Source organism: Lepus europaeus, chromosome 2 (assembly GCF_033115175.1).
Source record: "Lepus europaeus isolate LE1 chromosome 2, mLepTim1.pri, whole genome shotgun sequence".
Taxonomy (NCBI): Eukaryota; Metazoa; Chordata; class Mammalia; order Lagomorpha; family Leporidae; genus Lepus; species Lepus europaeus.
Genome location: NC_084828.1, coordinates 28,528,071 through 28,547,299, shown reverse-complemented (window position 1 = coordinate 28,547,299; position 19,229 = coordinate 28,528,071). Strand labels below are relative to the sequence as shown.

General features: G+C 36.0%; 1 protein-coding gene across 1 annotated transcript in view; it reads right to left on the bottom strand.

Moving 5' to 3' along the window:
• Nucleotides 1-19,229, bottom strand: part of TMPRSS15 (transmembrane serine protease 15) — a 134,632-nt gene that overhangs the window by 46,525 nt on the left and 68,878 nt on the right. The window contains exons 14-16 of the mRNA XM_062180224.1: nt 11,781-11,870; nt 3,481-3,606; nt 549-689 (exon numbers count right to left, since the gene is read on the bottom strand). Coding sequence (XP_062036208.1) covers nt 549-689; nt 3,481-3,606; nt 11,781-11,870 — 357 coding nt within the window. The remainder of the gene's footprint in view (nt 1-548; nt 690-3,480; nt 3,607-11,780; nt 11,871-19,229) is intronic.

Here is a 19,229-nt window from a genome sequence, read left to right as displayed (position 1 = left end):
GCATGGATTTCAAAATATTTTGCACCAAAAGAAATGTCATTTAATTCTATTTTCCATGAACTTTATGAAGCATATATCTATATCTATCTATCTATCTATCTATCTATATATATCCATGGATATAATTTTATTACCGGGGTGAGACAGTTGTTCATGCCAACAAATTATTGCAGTAACTTTACACTTTTTAATTGGATGTTTTGGCATCCCAAAAGCTCACTTGCCTGTCTCCCTGTTCTTTTCTGAATGGCTCTTGGTAAAGGGAACATGACATCAAATCCTCCTTCCTTACAGGACTAAAAATTCCACTTTTAATATTAAACACTGTCAGCTTTAGCAAGAAAAATTCAAGACTCTTTACACACTAGAAAAATGCAAGTCAACAGGCTGCATAATGTTGTGGAGTCCAACTTTGAACAAACTCAGGCAATGGTCATACAGACATAAGGAAAGGAAGATAAACCTTGTTAAGATGAAGCAGAATGGGTATCTTAGCAGCAAGCCTTGCTCCAAATGTTGATGTCATTCATGATCTCGAGGACACTTACCTGGAATTCCCAAGTGGTAGCCAGTAGTGAAGTTTGCTTTAAAGCCACTTCTTGCCACTGATGTGTCAGTTATGAAAAGAACTGTCATTCTACTGGTGGTAGAGAACACATCCTCCACAGGACCAGACCCTGTGTACACAGCTGCCTCAAAGACAAAGTGAGGTGATCAGTGAAATTATTCTCTGAAACCAAAAGGAGATACACCTCTTATCTCAGTTCCATCTTCCAGATGTAAAGCTGTATGCAGTCTGTTTCACTTGTCAAGCAGCGGTGTGTAAATAAACATGCATATCCTTTTACTCGTGCATGTCATACACTGCTCTTAAAAAGTCAACATCTCAATCTTTTCCAATCATACTGGAGTTTCTGCATTTCTATAATTTAATGATGAATTACTTGTATTATTTAGTTTACCAACATTATATTGTTCAAAGATCATGCTATCCTAGACAAATGACTATTTGTCTCCTTTTAAAGATCTTCATAAAAACAACAGATATTATAGTTTCTCTTAGTAAATTTTTATCTTTAATTATTTGTATTTTTGTGAGTTAAATCATAAACTTAATCTGATGGCTGGATTAAATAGAGACAAATAATAAAAATTAAAACAGTGACTTTCCAACTTCCCTCTCCCATCCTTTAATGCCTAGGCTCTGGGGATTTCATAAACAATTCTTCACCTAATTTAAAAATACATTCATCTTTTTAGCTGTCTTATAAACTAGAAGCTCTGAAAATGATTTATTTTAAAAAGAATATTCAGCTGCATATTTAAAAACTATAATATTGAGATCCTTGTAATTATTAATCTTTCAATGATTTGTGTAAATTTTTAGAAGTGAAATGATTAATTTTTATCATTATTAGATCATGGGAACATTAATTTCTATTAGAAGAAAAATAAATCTGAAAATAGAAACCTTTCTCAAAATTCATTATAAATATGGATACAAAAGCCAACAATGAAATTCCTCAATTTTTTAAAATTTTTATTTATTTTTCATCAACATGAAAGGTGGAGTGAGAGTGAGAGAGAGAGACAAAGAGACAGAAAGAACTCTTTCTTTTTAAAATTTTTAAGCTTCATTTTTTTAATTTGGAAGGCAGAGTGACAAAGAGAGACAGAACTTCCATCTGCTGGATGTCTCCCCAAATGCCCACAATAGCCAGGCTGGGCCAGACCAAAGTCAGGAATCTGGAACTAACTATATCTCCTACATAGATGACGGGGGCGCAAGTATTTGGGCCATCTTTTGCTGCTTTCCAAGACCTACCAGCCTGGACTTGCACGGTATTCTGATATGGATGCTGGTGTCAGAGCAGTTAGTGGGGAGAGGATGTGGGAGGAAGTGGGGTTGAGCCACTGGGCTACAATCCTAGCCCTGAGACATATCTTTTAGCTGCTGGTTCACTCAACAAATTCCCACAACAACCAGGTCTTCGTCACACTGATGTCAGAACTCAGGAAATCCATCCAGATCTCTTATGTGAGTGGCAGGGGTCCAAGAACTTGACCCATCATCTGCGGCCTCCCAGAATACATTAACAGGAAACTACATCAGAAGCAGTGGTGTCAGCACTCAAACCAACACTCCAACATGGGGAGCAGAAGTCCCAAGTAATGTCATAATCGCTACACTACAATAACCCCCAGATTTCTCAGTTCTTGATCAATTTCTTGCTCCACCAAAACTTTCATCATGTACTTGTTCTCTGTGTGACTCTCAAAATCTTCTTTCAGAAAGCTTACCTTCTAGAGCTTTATAGGACTCTGCTGACAGATTAGATACCAGAGGAACCCTGTCCTCCACCCTAAGTGTCTGCATGTGCTAGACAAAATTCCCTCTGGAGTTTTCATCCATTGTTGGCAAAATTCAAGTGAATGCAGCTGGATTGCATAGACAAATCAGGTGAGATTTTAAAATGAATGATTATTGAGTACAAAGTACAGTTAGTTAAAATGCTTTTAGTAATAAAGTGACTGGTCTCATGCATTCCAGTAAATCTTTTAACTTCTTCATAACTTAATGTGTGGTTCCTAAAAGATATTTTTCTTAGAAATTAATAGTAGTTAAATAAGATAGTAGCTGAATGATAGCTTTTTTAATGTCAACATATATTTTGTGATCTAGGCTTAAAATATTTAGAAGAGCACACTCCCCTCATATATTGTAAACAAGCCATAATCAGTAGAAAGTAGAAATAAATCAACTTTGGTGGTTTTGTAAATCATTCTTGGAAAGCTATATAGAAGCAGTTAGTATGATAGACATAGCCAATGACAGTAATAATGAAACATGAATTAAAAATCATTTTAGCTCTTAGTTTGCAAGATGTAAGACTTGTAGTCAATTAATGCCAGATGGTAGAATAGATGACTTAGAAATATTAAGCCTGGGGGCTGGTGTTGTGGTGTATTGAGTAATGCTGCCACCTACAGTTGGCATCCCAGAAGGGTGCCAGTTGGAGTTCCAGCTGCTCCACTTCAGACCAGTTCCCTGCTAAAGGCTTGGGAAAAGCAGCAGATGATGGCCCTGCCACTCACATGGGAGACCCCGTAGAAGCTCCTGGCTCCTGGCTTCAGCCTGGTCCAGAGCTGCCTGTTGTAACCAACTGGGGAGTGAACCAGAGAATAGAAGATGTCTCTGTCTCGCCCTCTTTCTGTAATTCTGACTTTCAAATAAGTAAATAATTCTTTAAAAAATATTTTCACATTGGTTTGTCAAGAACGGTCAGGAAGAATATTATTTTTTCACCATTGCAAACATACTTCATATTGAAAATTTTACATAAAACTTAACATATTACCCTATTAATTTTGCTTTTGGTAAAAAAAAGCAAATGTAATGTAAAAAAAAATTTACTGAGAAATATTCTCCCCATAAGTTCAATATCTTGAACCTTCATAACATGCAAATTGCAGACTTACCTAGGAGCAAAGAATCATCTTCACCACCATCTCGAATTTCAACCACATCTTCAATATTTTCTAAGTCAAATTCTTGAAAATGAAGGTGTATATTCTTTCCAGTTTCTGCATTTAAATACCAAACACCTTAAAAGCAAAAAAAAATACAATTTAGAAACATTCCTTTTAATTTTTCTTTGTTTCACCTTCTTGAGCATTTCAAATACTGTTAAAGATTTTTTTTTCAGGACCAGTGCTGTGGAGTAGTGGGTTAAGCAGCAGTCTGCAGTGCTGGCATTCCATATGGGCATCTGTTCGATTTCCAGCTGCTCTGCTTCAGATCTGGCTTCCTGTTAATGCACCTGGGGAAGCAGAGGATGGCTCAAGTGCTTGGGCCTCTGCACCCATGTGGGAGACTCGAAGAAGCTCCTGGATCCTGGATTTGGTTTGGCCCAGTTCCAGCCACTGGGGCCATTTGGCAAGTGTGCCAGTGGATGGAAGATCTCTTTCTCTCTCTGTCTCTCCTCTTACTCTGTAACTCTGCTTTAAAATAAATAAGAAATATATATTTTTAAGAAAGATTTTTTACATATTTCATGATGACCAACATTTTATTTTTATTTATTTTCTGTTTTGGTGAGGAAATACATTGGTTTAGTAAAGAATGTTCATAGTAAACTTTCAATAGAATTTGAAATCATTTACTGTAACTGCATTTGTGTTATGTAAAATAGAATACTCATACATAAAGGTTGCAAGTAGCCTTTACTCTCTCAATCTAGAATTTATTACTTAAAAATATTAATATTCAAATATTCATTTAACTTTCCATATTTAAATTTTAAGAAAATTTGGTGATTTAAATGCAATTTCTAAGATAAATTTTAGTAAATATTTATTTCTATTCATATACTTGTACAGTCATAGTTCAACTTGAAAAAACAAAACAAAGCAAAATTATTAGACTAATAATCTCCTTATTTTTATTGAGTTCATAAATTAGCCTTGAGATCTTTTTCTAGGTCACTTTCTCGGTATAAATGTTTCTCATTTACTCTTAAGGAATGTAATTTTTCCTTTTTTTAATTGATTGATTACTTTTAAATTTTTATTAATAGATAATAGATTTCATTATTTCATAGGTACAGTTCTAAGAAGATCTATAGAGGAATGACCTCTAAGTCTTTATTTTCTGCACTTTTTTGAGAAGTAAACAAATTCATCCTGTTATCTACTGTATGTTCATATACATATCTCAAGTCCTCCATATTCTAAAGGAAACAGAATTATCTCTTTCACAAACTCAATTCTCTTCCTCTTTTTTCTGTCTTTGTGAATGACGCCACTAATCATCCACTCACAGTTGCTTATACCACACATCCAATCAATCACCAAGGTTTGCCAGACTTCTAGCTACAGTCATTGACTCCAATTTACTTTTCAATGTCCGTTGCTGCTATCAGAGTTCAAGTCACCACTATTTCTCATCTGCTAATTGGTTATGCTGAGAGCTTTCTTCTTTTACCATCTGTTTCTTACGAGACAGCCAGATGGATTCATGTAAAGTGCAGGTTTGATTTTATCGTTATTTTCTTGTAAACTGCTAGACGTTTCTCTTTAGTACTATCAGAATAAAATCTGAAATCCATAACATGTTAAAACATTGCTTCACACTTAAAATTACACCTTTTACTCATACTTAATTTTCTTTGAAGACTCAAAAAGGCATGCTCCTACTTATTATAATAGTATTTTGGATATTTTGTAATGTCTGACAATTTATCTCAATCTCCATCCACATTGTGAAATATTTATTCTTTTTTACTTGCTTCAGTGCTAATTAATAAAATAATCAATAAATATTTGTTGAATAAAAAGTTTGACATTTGTCAAAATTGTTTTTCAATACTTAGGGGTTTTTGAAATAGTTATGTTGTTCAAATGATATGTCTAGAAAATTTGTTCCATGTCAAAATAATGGTTGCTTAATTTAGGGGATCAGAAATCTCCCTATAATAGAGAGATATTTTCCTATGAAAGTGATGGTTACTGTCTCTGGATCATTTCAAAGAAGTAATCTGCTATTTTCTAACCACACATTTCTCACTGCCATTGGAACTTTGTTTCACTTGCTGAGTTCTTCACAGATTGATTTTAACCAAGGATGGTCATAAGGAGAATCTGTCTGTTCCAATCCAGACATAATTCAGTAAAATATTTGTAGAATGGGCTAATATGTGCATCTTTAGCATAATCTAATTTCTCTAGTAAGTAAAATTGACATAGAGACAGTTTTTGTTCAGTTCTAGGAAACTAATTTCTTTCCGTACATTTTTAGTAATTCTCCTTACAATTTAATTTTTTTGAAGATTTATTGATATATTTCTTATTTGAGTGAGTTACAAAGGAAGAGAAAGAGACAGAGAGAGAGAGAACGAAAGAGACTCTTCCATATTCTGGTTCACTCCCTAAATGGCTGCAATGGCCGCACTCGGCCAGGCCAAAGCCAGGAGCTTCTTCTGCATCTCCCAAGTGGCTGGTAGGGGTCAAGCACTTGGGCTACCTTCTGCTTCTTTTCCCAGGCCATTAACATGGAACTGAATCTGAAGTAGGGCAGCTGGGACTTGAACTGGTGCCCATATGGGATGCTTGCTTTGGAGGCTGCAGCTTTACCTGTTACCCCACAATGCCAGCCCCCGATATAATTTAATTTTGTATAGTGGAAATCTAATCTTATTACATTGGGTGTCTTCTTTTTTTGTCTCTTGTCTACATTTGCCAGAGGTGTGGATGTCACACTTGACTCTACTTTTATGTTTCCATTGATTTTATTGTATGGACATGTAAACTTGTTAAACGCACTAGACATATGCACAAACAAGGAGAGTGATGTAGAGAGCAGTAGCTGGATATGTTTAGATCTTTCACTTGCTGTTACTAAACTTTTTTTTTAACTTTTATTTAATGAATATAAATTTCCAGTGTACAGCTTATGGATTACAATGGCTTCCCCCTCCCATAACTTCCCTCCCACCTGCAACCCTCCCCTCTCCCGCTCCCTCTCCCCTTCCATTTGCATCAAGATTCATTTTCAATTCTCTTTATATACAGAAGATCAATTTAGTATAAAGATTTCAACAGTTTGCACCCACATAGAAACACAAAGTGAAACATACTGTTTGAGTACTAGTTATAGCATTAAATCACAATGTACAGCACATTAAGGACAGAGATCCCACATGAGGAACAAGTGCACAGTGGCTCCTGTTGTTGACCCAACAAATTGACACTCTAGTTTATGGCACCAGTAACCATCCTAGGCTGTCGTCATGAGTTGCCAAGGCTATGGAAGCCTTCCAAGTTCCCCGACTCTGATCATATTTAGACAAGGTCATAAAAGACAGAGTGAGGATAGTAACCAATGATCCTAAGAGTGGCATTTACCAGGTTTGAACAGTTATACAGCATTAAGTGGGGAAGAGGACCATCAGTACACACAGGTTGAGAGTAGAGCCATTGGTGGTAGAGTAGAGGTTATGATTACAAAGGAATGAGGCCCAAGTGCACTAGACAGGGTCTAGAACAAAGGAAAGAGTCATTATTAGAGGAGCTAAGAAAGGTGCTGTCTAAGCTACAATTAAGTTTTCTGATTGAGAGGCAAATAGAACCTGACAGAAGGGGCTTGATAATAATCTGGTGGGCTTTAGGCCTTGTAAATTCAGAGGCCCAGACCTCTCTATCTCTTCACATGGGGTATATCCTAAGGGAGGTGTGAACCTCCTAGGGGAAGGCACTCTGTTGACTTTCATTACTTGGCTGGCCTGGGAGGAGAGCTGGCCAGGTAAAGGCAGGGGGCATCTCTAACAAGAAATTTACAGTTCTGCCTGCAATGTTGCTGACCCTACTTGACCATACCCTGAGCTGCAGTGGTCCCTTTGGAAGTTGGGCTGAGTGAAGGGCTTTTCAGCTTAGAGCCAATAAGATCTGTGCCTCTGACCTGGGCATCCTTCGACTCCAGGGCAGGTCCATTTCCAGTGATCCAACTCTTGGCAGAGCTGCCAGGGCTCTTCACAAGCTGACTTCTGCTGAAGCCCAGGCTTACCACATTGAAAGCCACTGCAGTGGACTGGCCTGTTGGGTCTCCTTGAGGGCAGATCACTGTACAGATCAGCCATTAATAGGCCTGCCACCCATTGCTTCTGATGCCGAGCTTTCTTTTCCTCCTGGTTTGTGTTAAAGCAGACCAGAGGATGCAAGTCAAGGGAGTGCCCAAGTCCCATCTCGAATCTTCAGTGGCCTGAACTACAAGTCTATAGTCACAGGCATGTTCTGTAGTAGTTTTTCTAAGGTAGACAATGCCCATGAGGAAAATTATATTCTCACTTTAACACTTTCTTTCCCTTTGGTCTGAAAGGGAGGTTTTTCTACTTACTGTATACCTGGCTGATGGCGAAGTGAATCTAGCTATGAGATTATTATTTAAGTTCTTATTTTGGCTATGCTATTCCAGAAAAATGTTAACCATCTCTTTTATAAGGTCTAAAGATTAAATTGTGCATCCTACAGATTCCTTCATAATAAAATTAGTTTCCTACCTTGAAGAGAATAGAGAAATGAAAGAACAAGTTGGGCTTAGAATAGAGAAATGAGGGAGCAAGTCCTAGATCGCTTGCTGACAATAGCAATATCACATGAATACTTAGCAAACCGTTTCAACCATTAGATAACAACTTAAGAAAACATTTACCAGAAGGTCCAATGCCTTCTATAAATTTTAAGAATCATGTATTTGAAAACACCTCTTAAATATCTAACATGGTGTAGTTTGTTTAACCAGTAAACTTAAGCACAATCATCTAAAATGCTTTTAGTTTCTTTCTACCAACACGTTTAAAACATATGATACACATATTCAGGTCACACAAATTAAAATGTATCTTTGATTGATTTTAGCAGCTTAAATTTATGGACAATCTTATCTATAAGCCATTTAAAATAAAACTCTTAATAAAATTTCCCCATGTGGACATACAATATGTACACACATATAACATAGCATAATAGACCAATATAGCAATTTTAATAATAGCTTTTAAAACCTTTAACTCTTTTTGTAGATTGCCAATTGATTTGAATTGCTTTTTCTTTTTAGTAACCTCAGTTAACCATACTTTCTCTCAGTTGGTACTGTTAATACATTATTGGCTTCATCTCTTTACAGAGCCATCCCAAAGTACTGAATACAATAAAAGTGGCTGGAAAAAGTCCATAGGAACCTATAGGAGGACAGCTAAACACAGAACCAACAACGCTTTAGTTTTATGAGCAGCAAATCATATATAACTGTGGATAACAAAAGACTTTAAGTTGCCATGTTTAAAATTATAAACTTATCAACCAACAAGAGGCACTTGCTTACTTCACAGTATTTTTGAAAGCACCTGTAGGATTTTACAAATATTTAACCCTTTAGGCCTCTGGGGCTTTCTCATTAAGATAACTATCATGTCTAGTAACACAAGATCATTAGACTTTTTAATTCTCAAACATTTGTATTAATAGCATTTTCCATTATAGAAACTTAAAGTCTGGTACCACATCACATCTTGACAGTCCTTCTAAAATAATCCAAATAGCCTGATTAGTTGGTGTCTCTATAAGATGAGAGACATAGGTCCTTCGATTTTTTCAGTTGGGCCCAAACTGGAAAAACCAAAGTCCAGGATTTACTGGAAATTTTAGAGACCAGATTGTTTGAAACTTTGATTTTTTGAATGCCTGTCAAGAATGCCAAGAAGGCTCAAAATCCAAACTATCTGGTTGAAATAAGATTTCTTAATATCATGACATAACATAGACCAAATTTGATCATTGTTACAAGGTGATTATTCAAATTTTTGAAAATAAGCACATATTTAAATAACCCATAGCTCTTAATAAAAATTCAGCTGTTTTTGAACAATTAGAATTTAACAGACATCAAGAGAACATAATAGATTACTTTAACACATTGCTTTAACAGAGCACCAGAGTTTAATTCTATGTCAAAGAGAAATTGAGCTTCCTGTGATCTTTTGCTGTGAGGTTTCCTTCCTTTACCTTCTTTCATATTGGTGACCATGTTTCTGTGTTTCTGTGTGTAACACATCTTTAAGCATCTTTTGCAGGGCAGGATGAGTGGCAACAAATTCTTTCAGTTTCTGTTTGCTATGAAAAGTCTTAATTTCACCTTCATTCACAAATGAGAGCTTTGCAGGATATAGTATTCTGGGCTGGCAGTTTTTCTCTCTTAGTACCTGGGCTATGTCTCGCCATTCCCTTCTAGCTTGTAGGGTTTCTGATGAGAATTCTGCTGTGAGTCTAATTGGAGATCCTCTAAGAGTAATCTGACGTTTCTCTCTTGCACATTTTAGGATCTTTTCTTTATGTTTCACTGTGGTGAGTTTGATTACAACATGTCGTGGTGAGGATCTCTTTTGGTCATGTTTATTAGGGGTTCTATAAGCTTCCTGTACTAAGATGCCTCTGTCCTTCTCCAAACCTGGGAAATTTTCTGCTAGTATCTCACTGAAAATGCCTTCTAATCCTTTCTCCCTCTCCATGCCTTCAGGAACTCCTAGAACCCGAATGTTGGGTTTTTTAATAGTATCCTGTAGATTCCTGACAATATTTTTTAGATTTCTAATTTCTTCTTCTTTTCTTTGGTTTGCCTGTTTCCTTTCCTGTTCTCTGTCTTCTAAGTCTGATATTCTCTCTTCTGCTTCGCCCATTCTGTTTTTAAGGCTCTCTAATGTGTTTGTCATTTGATCTATTGAATTCTTCATTTCATTATGATTTCTCGCCACTATCACAGTTTCTTGTTCCACTAGTTGTTTCATTTCATTTTGATTCCTCCTTAATATTTCACTTTCACGAGAGAGATTTTCTGTCTTGTCCATTAAGGATTTCTGTAGTTCAAGAATTTGTTTTTGAGAACTTCTTAATGTTCTTAGCAATTTTTTGAGATCCGCTTCTTGCATTTCTTCGATCTCATCATCTTCATAATCTTGAATTGGGGTGTCTTTTTCATTTGGGGGCGTCATAGTGTCTTCCTTGTTCTTGTTAGCTTGGTTTTTGCGTTTGTTGTTTGGCATGTTGGAGATATTTGGTTTCTTCACTGTGGTGTTTTTTCTTGTTACACTATGGCTCTATATTAAGTGGACTGTCTGCTTTCAGTGGAGCCTTAGAGGCTTGAGATGAGTGTGGACTGAGAGCTGGGTTTGGTTCCTCAGGGTTGAGGGTGTGTCAAAGATGACACTCCCAGGTTAGGTGTGGTAAATCTCTCTTTCTTTTTTTGATTCAAAAGGGAAGCATTTCCGCACAGCTGAACGTAATTGGAGGTAGTTAGCAGGCAAATGATATACCCACAGGAGCCAGAGTTCGGAAGCTCTTTCCCAAGGACCACACAGGGAATCTCTGCTGCCCTCAGTGTGGGCTCCAATTCTCCTGCAGTCTCCCACTGGGTTGCCAAGTTAGATGCTAATCTCCTGTTATTTCACCCCTACCCCCGGAGTCAGGTTTTTCTGCTAGGCTCAGGGCTGGTGCAGACCTGTGGTCGCCCTGCTTATGACGTATGTCCAAAATGGCGCCTGCTCTTTGTCTTGCTCGCCTTTGAGAGGTGAGCGGAGAGCGAGAAACTTGTGTCTGTATCGGTCACTTTTTTTATTTTTTTCCTCTCTCTCTTCTAGTTAGCCTGGTGAACTTTTCCCCATGGAGTTTCAAGCCTCGTTCCCTCTAGCCTCCTCTTTTCGCTTGCCCGCTGGTATCTCGGGTTATTGAGGTTCGACTCACCTCGCGTTCCAGCGCTGGTGTGTTGAGTGTGCCGCTAGTGTCCCAAACTTGGGCTCCCACGCTCTCCACGCAGGTCCACTGTGAATCACTAGTTCCGGAAGAGTTTCCTCTGCTGTTTCATCCCCTACTCTTCCTTGACCCTGCAGTATCTCCACTTATATTAAACTTTCTCTCCCCCCGGACTAATAGTGTGCTCCCTGCCTATTCCGCCATCTTGCCGCTCTCCTTGTTACTAAACTTTTAATTTGGAATCATGGTAATAGCACCTGATTTAAGAAATTATTAATCAAAATATTTGAAATAATATGGACATTAAACATTAACAGTTCCTGGCATAAAATGATTATTCTTATGCTTGTTATTTTAAGAAATGTCATAGGTAGACATGGTAGTTGTAACCATGTCTGATGCATATAATCTACTTTTCATGTTGAGGATCTGACTTTTACATATACATTCATTTCTAACGGCCTGGAAAAGAAATGACTCACAGAAAGCCTGATTGGGGTAGTCGTCTGGGAAGTTTGTGGAGCTGAATGTCGTATTTGGCTCCCAGAGTTCAAAAGGCCCCCCGCAGTCAGCTGAAAAGAAAAGGCAATATAAAATGATTAATGACAAAATGTGCATTTTAGAGAAACAATACTACATGTCATCAAATTTCCAAATACATTTACCAAAAAAACTAGTTTTTTAAGATTTATGTATTTATAAAGCAGAGTGACAGAGAGAGAAAGATCTTTTATCTGCTGGTTCAATAGTCAAATGGTTTCAATAGCCAAGGCTGGCCCAGGCTAAAGACAGGAGCCAGGAACTCCATCCAGGTCTCCCACATGGGTGGCATGGACTCAAGTACTTGAGTCATCATTTATTTCTTCCCGGGTACTTTTACAGGGGACTGGATTGCAAATGGAATAGCCAGGACTCCGGCTCTCTGATATCTGTTGTGGGCATTGCAAGTGGCAGCTAAAGCTGTAATGCCACCAGTCTTGCTAGAAATTTTGGAATTTGTTAATGGAAAAAAATTTCACTGCAAGGAGAGAAAAATCCATGTAAAAGGGTTATATGATTGAGGAACTTCTAAAGATCAAGTTGAGTCTGAGCTTAAGGCAAATTAATTAGAATAACAGAGCACAAATCTTCCAGTTCAGAGAGTATGCTTTTTCAAAATTTTTTTTGTATTTATAGTTTTATTATAAATAAATTCAACAGTAGTGTAAAATTCATCAATTACTTAAAATTTTTCAATTTTTCTCCAATTCTTACTACCAACATTATATTTAAAATTCAGAGCATAATAATAAACTAATCTAATTTGAATAATATAGAAAACTGGAGTAAATATATAATACCAACTTAATATATATATTATATATATATTTACTGGAGTAAATATATAATACCAACTTACCTCTAATAAATTAAAGTTCAGATATCGGAGAGATCATTAGGTGTGTATACCTATGGCAATGCCTTTAGCCATAAACCCTCTTCTTTGATCTCTCTTTTATGTATCATCTGCCTTACTTTTGTAGATTTTTTGAAATGAATGTGTATGTCCCAAATTTATAACAAACTTCATAAATGTGAGTTGCGTGATGCATATGATGGGTCAGAGGGAGACATTTACTTGCTCTGACCCAATAGTGGTATAAAGTCCATCCTGTCCTATTCATTAGGGAGGTGGGTTGTGATTATCTAATATGCCTTCCTCAACCAGGCTTGTTCAGACCTGGATGAGCTTAAAAAATAATGAAGCTTATAAAATACAAAATAAAAAGTCTTCTTAGAAGATTTTATTGTTTACAAGATGTTTCCATACAGGTTGTCTCAACTTGCTAGGGATCATGGTATTCAGAAGGAAGATGTGTTGGGGGCCAGCGCTGTGGCATTGCAACACTGGCATCCCATATAGGTGCCCACTTGTAGCCTGACTTCCAAATAAATAATCTCCTTTTTAAGGGAATATGTGTTGGAGTTGCTGGACTAAATTACATGATCTAGTTTTCTTTTGGAGATGGTTGTTTCATTTAGAAAAAAGATACATGTTAAGGTTTTTTTTTTTTTTGATTGGTATATAAATCAGAGATAATTTATGAAATATGTTTACTCATTCCCTGCTGTATTAACTTACCTACTATTTGTGGAGTAGATAATTTCTATCGCAATAGTGGTGTTGTATGTATAATCTAAGAATTGTCCATAACTTCTGGCACAGTGACTTACTGATACCAGACATATGCTTCTAGTATCAAGTCAATACTTGAGCCATGTTAATTTCTAGCTCATCCCATGGTACATGACAGTCTCCCATGGAGTTTAGTAAACATTGAATCATTTCCATCTGGTCCAAGTCATAGACAGAGTTTAGATTAAGCGTCAGAAGGTACCACTTGATAGCCGTGTACAAAAAGAAGGAGGGCAGAGGGGAATATGGATGAATACAATGACAAGTAAAGTCAGTGATGGGTAGATCTAGAATAAAGAAAGTAATGTACACAGAGTGCTGAAAAGGCATTTGAGCAAAAAGAAAACTAGTAATAAGGAATGAGATCAGATTTTCCACTAGAAATTAACACTCTACTTGATTATGTGATTGTCTTGCAAGGATTTGTGAAAAAGGATTTGCCAGAGTGCTACAATCATTTCATGTATCTAACCCTATAAAATCTTGCATTTACATAGCTCATTTAATTTTCATAATTTTCAATGGTCATGAAATGCTTCCATTAATTTTGATAAAACCAATTTGGAAGGGAAAATGTAACAGCAGGAACAATGGTCACACTTCAGATTGAAGACAGGAAGTCAACTCTTCCTATTTTACAAATTTAATCATGGCAAGTGTGATCAGTGTGTTTTTTTTTTGTTGTTGCTATTGTCATTGTTTTTACTTTTATTCTCATTTTCTATTCAAGGAAGAGGAAATTTTCAAGATCCTATGCAGCTAACATAGTAAATAGTTGTAATTTTGAACTTTTACATAATGGATCACCTGAGAGTGCATTATGTTATGTGTAAATGAGCAGGTATAACTTTAATAAAAATCACAACCAGAACTAAATTGACAAGTGTAATTGTTAAACCTGTCAAGGCATTTCTCCTTCTTTTAAAATACTTAAATGCATTTAAACTATCATTTCTTATTAAATAGTTAGTCAGTAAGATATCTCTACTCCATGACCACATAAATATATCATTTATTTTCTGTTTATATAAAGTACTGTAAGGAATTGGCACAAATACTTTAAATTGTTCTAAATATGGTGTCATACTTTATTTTATTGCTAGCATTGTTATACTGGAGATGTAGTATGTACTTAACATAGGAGCCAAAGATTCATGAAATACAATTCTGCATATCACAGTCATGCTGTGTCAGTAGATAAACCATCCTTACCCAGGGAATTAGAATAGAACAGTCTGTCTGGTTCAGAGAATCCTATTTATTTATAGCATTAAATTCTTTCATTTTTCTTTTTGTGGGAGCTGTTCTCTTAAACATTTGTATTCTGATTAATTTCTTACTGTGCCCAGAGGGATTTTCACTGCATACTCTATGTAAATAACATGCAGTATTTTGCAAAGTGGTTGTCAGGAAAAGAAATTTTCCTTGAGGCTTGTCATTTTTTATCCATGCTTAAACTTCTGACATCCATTAGATATGTGTCAATGTGGAGGCATTTACTGTGGGGTGAAAAGGAGGTGAGCTCAGATTCCACTTATGATAATATGGCGCAACTCAAAGAAATCTATGGCAAAATAAGAAATAAAGATATGAGAAAAACATGCTCTTGATTTGCATTAATTGAGGGAAGTAATAGATGTAGCTTAAGAAATAATACCTTGGCCGGCGCCGTGGCTCAATAGGCTAATCCTCCGCCTGCGGCGCCAGCACGCCGGTTCTAGTCCCGGTCGGGGCACCGGATTCTGTCCCAGTTGCCCCTCTTCCAGGCCAGCTCTCTGCTATGGCCCAGGAGTGCAGTGGAGGATGGCCCAAGTGCTTGACCCTGCACCCGCATGGGAGACCAGGAGAAGCACCTGGCTCCTGGCTTCGGATCAGCGCAGTGCGCCGGCCGCAGTGGCCATTGGAGGGTGAACCAACGGCAAAGGAAGACCTTTCTCTCTGTCTCTCTCTCTCACTGTCCACTCTGCCTGTCAGAAAATTAAAAAAAAAAAAAAGAAAAAAGAAGAAGAAGAAGAAATAATACCTCAGACTCATGTCTGAATGTTTAAGGTGGCCAGTTTTTAAAATCAGCATTGTGTTTCATAACAGCCTAACAAGTAACAATGTTCATTACAGACAGCATTTAAATGTATCGGTTGTAATTTAAAACAAAGTTCTCCACGAAAAATTTGTATTCAGCTTATCAAAATTCATACTTTTCTTATCAAGTTATAGACAACCCACAATATACTTTTATTAACTATATGACAGTAAAATTCTAATTTTCATTTCTTATAATTGTTATAATCTCAATTCTTATAATCTCAATTTTTATTAACAGAAATATAGCCAATGATATCCCCTAAAATTAGGATATGAGTTTTAAATACAAAATTATTCTAGCAAAATAGAACTATCAAAAACATAATGGTACTGGACTCTATAAATGCATCGAGTATGAAACTTGGTAGGAGTTTGAGTATTAAGTCAGACTAATGATACAGAAAGCAAGCAGTTTTGCTAAATATGGCTATTAATTATGAGAGAAACACAGGTACCACTTCATTTCTATGTAAAGAACTAAAGTTAGGCTGATTAACTCTATTTATATTCTGTCTATAATAATTGCTGAATTAATTTTGATTTTGCACTTGGAAATATAAAATGGCTTAAATAATGGGAAAATGGAGCAAAACTGTGGAAATAAAGAGTGAATACTGAAAATAGCTACAGCTATAGCCTGTTTTTTTTTTCTTTCATTTTGACAGCTCCAGAAATAACTCAGGGGCCTGAAATATGGGTTTTTCTTTGCATACGCTTATTCTGCCTAGTAGGTATATTTTTATGAATCATGACAATTTTTTAAATTGTCATATGTGGTTGTGAAATGCTAACTTTCTTACAGTGTTTTCAATAGAATCCCTACATTTCAATTAATTTGTGCCAATGTCATAGGGCAAAAAAATCATAGAGCTGATGCAAGGGCAAGTGATTGACGTTAAAAAAATGGAAGAATCCTTGCAATTATGAAAACTTAACCTACATTTCCCCAAATGAGGCACAGTGTGAATCCCTAAGAATGAAGGAAGAAACTGAATTTCATTATTCAGTTATTGGTCTAGAATTACTTTCTTATTTGAATTCTGTATAAAGAGTCAAAGAAAAGCCATTAGCCAGTCACCCATAGTTTCCTTTTATTTCTGCTTAAAGAAATCAGTGATCTGGAACCAGAAAAATTCTGCTCAAATAAATATTTCACTGAACCAATTGCAAATGGCATTAGAATGAAATTGTTCAGAATGCATTTGATGGTAATTAACATTTTCTACTGTGCTAAATATTGCCTTGAAGTAAAACATTTAGAAACTGGTACAAATATATTCTGGGCAGGTTATGAAGATTATATTTTAAAATCAGATGATTTTTTCAGGCATTGCAATTTCCCTATTGACATCAATATTTTATCTTTTTTTCTGACTAGAATAGATGCAGGACTGTATGAGTAACACAGATTAATATTTAATATGGGGAAACATTTAAAGTTTTATGTATATGAATGATATTGTATACAAAGCTATTTTAATTTTTGAATTTTACGTAATGGGGTTTTGCTACATATAAATATTAAACCTATGAAATGATATTTTTCACTAAGAAAATAAGTGAAATATGTCACTTATAGGTGCATAGAGAATTATTCTGATAGAGTTATAAAAAAGTATTTATTTTAATGATTTCAATATAAAATAGCAAAATGTTGACAATATTTAGACTATAAGAATTATTTATCAAATAGACCATGATTTTAATGCTTCTAAATATGTTGTGTTTACACAAAAATATTCTATATAGTTAGGTACAGTGTGAGATACATAAAATAAAGTAAGATAATTATGGTTAAATAATGCCAGGAATTCCAAATTACTTCATTAATCTTTTTTTTTCTTTAGTTCCTACTCCATCATCATATCTAGGCTTGAGCACTGTTGATGAAATTTTTTTTGATAAACATGAATCACCCAAAGAGGAATACAACCCAAACAGAAAGACAAAGAGAGAGAAGTTTTGTCCATATTTAATAACATTTACTGATCATCTATTTATGTGATGTCAAGAATCAACCAGACACTGGTAAAGCAAAGGTGAATTAGGTCTTGAATTTGTCAAGAAATTAATTTCTTCTCATAATTTTATAGCTAATATTATTACATGAGAACAGATGATTTTCTTCCTTTTTTCAATTTTATGGGTGTCATCCTTTTAAACTAATATATATATATATATGTATATATATATATATATATACATATATATATATATAATAGTCAAGAAACTAGAGAAAGAGAGAGAAAACCCAAAGCATTTGGGGTTATGTCAGGCCAGTGCTTGGAGCTGGGAACTCAATCCAAGTTTCCATTGTGGGTGGCAGGAACCCATCCCTTGAGTCATCACTGCCACCTACCAGAGTGTGAGTTAACAGTAAGATGGAGCCATAAGGCAGGTATATTTCCAAGCCAGGAGCTCTGATAGTGGATGGAAACATTCTAGTTGGCATCTTAACCACTAAACCAAATGCTGCCCCTCATTTTATCTTCTATCTGTATGCATTCTTAAGGACTTCTGCAGTGTTTGGCATTGTGGCATAACAGGTAAAGCCACTGCCTGTGATGCTGGCACCCGGCGTGTGTCCCTATTGTTTCACTTCCAACCTAGCTCTCTGCTAATGCCCTGTGAATAACAGTAGAAGATGGCCCAAGTGTTTGGGCCCCTGCATCCATGTGAAAGATTGGGATGAAGCTCCTGATTCCCAGCTTTGGGTAGGCCCAGCTCTGGCCCTTGCAGCCATCTGGGGTGTGAACCTATGGATGGAAGATCTGTCTGTTTCTCTGTTTTTCCTTCTACCTCTATAACTCTTTCTAATAAAAAATACATCTTTTTTTTTTTTTTAAAGACTTCTGCAGCTCATACTCTTCTCAAAAGTCTATCATTTCTCTCATAAATAAAGGGACCACAAAGAGTTGTGGAAAAATGAAATTAACAGATAAGTATATTTTGGTGTGAAAATACTTTGAAATCCATGCATAGTTCCTCCATAATATGCATTTACATGAGTTTTCTGAAGACTGATGCATGGATCTCAAAATTCTTTACACCAAAATAAACTTAAAATTTTAGTCCATTTTTCAGTTTTGAGGTACTCATGCTGTTTTTAGAGCACACATTTACATGTTGTTCTATATATTTATTTAATTTTTTTCATGTATCAATGATTAGTGATATATCTTCCATTTGTTATGTGGCACTTAGCACATTGAGCTATTTATAAAATTTGAGCGAATATTTGAAATATGAAAGAGTTTGTGTTTAACCCAGACAAGCATATGTATATACATGTTATTGCACAAGATGGCAAGTTGCACCATGTCTTTTGGTAAGATGTAATTGGTCATTTAATGTGGTGGCCTGGAGGAGGCATTTTGTGCAATGTTTAGGATGTCACATGGTATAGCAACACCTCATTTTGTGGTGCCTGGATTTCAAGCACAGATCTCCTGATTTCAGCTTTGTGCCAATGTCTTGAGTGGCAGCTGGTGACGGCTGCCTCAATTCAATGACATTTGTTATATAAGCCCAGAATTTATCTTTAGAGTTAATGAGTTACTGAAGTCATTCATCTGGAAAGTCTTCTCTCTCCACCTCCACTCTTTTTAACTTAAAAAATAGAAGCAGGTAGTTTTGGAAGAAAAATTAAATTTGAGTAAGTTCACCATGTTGA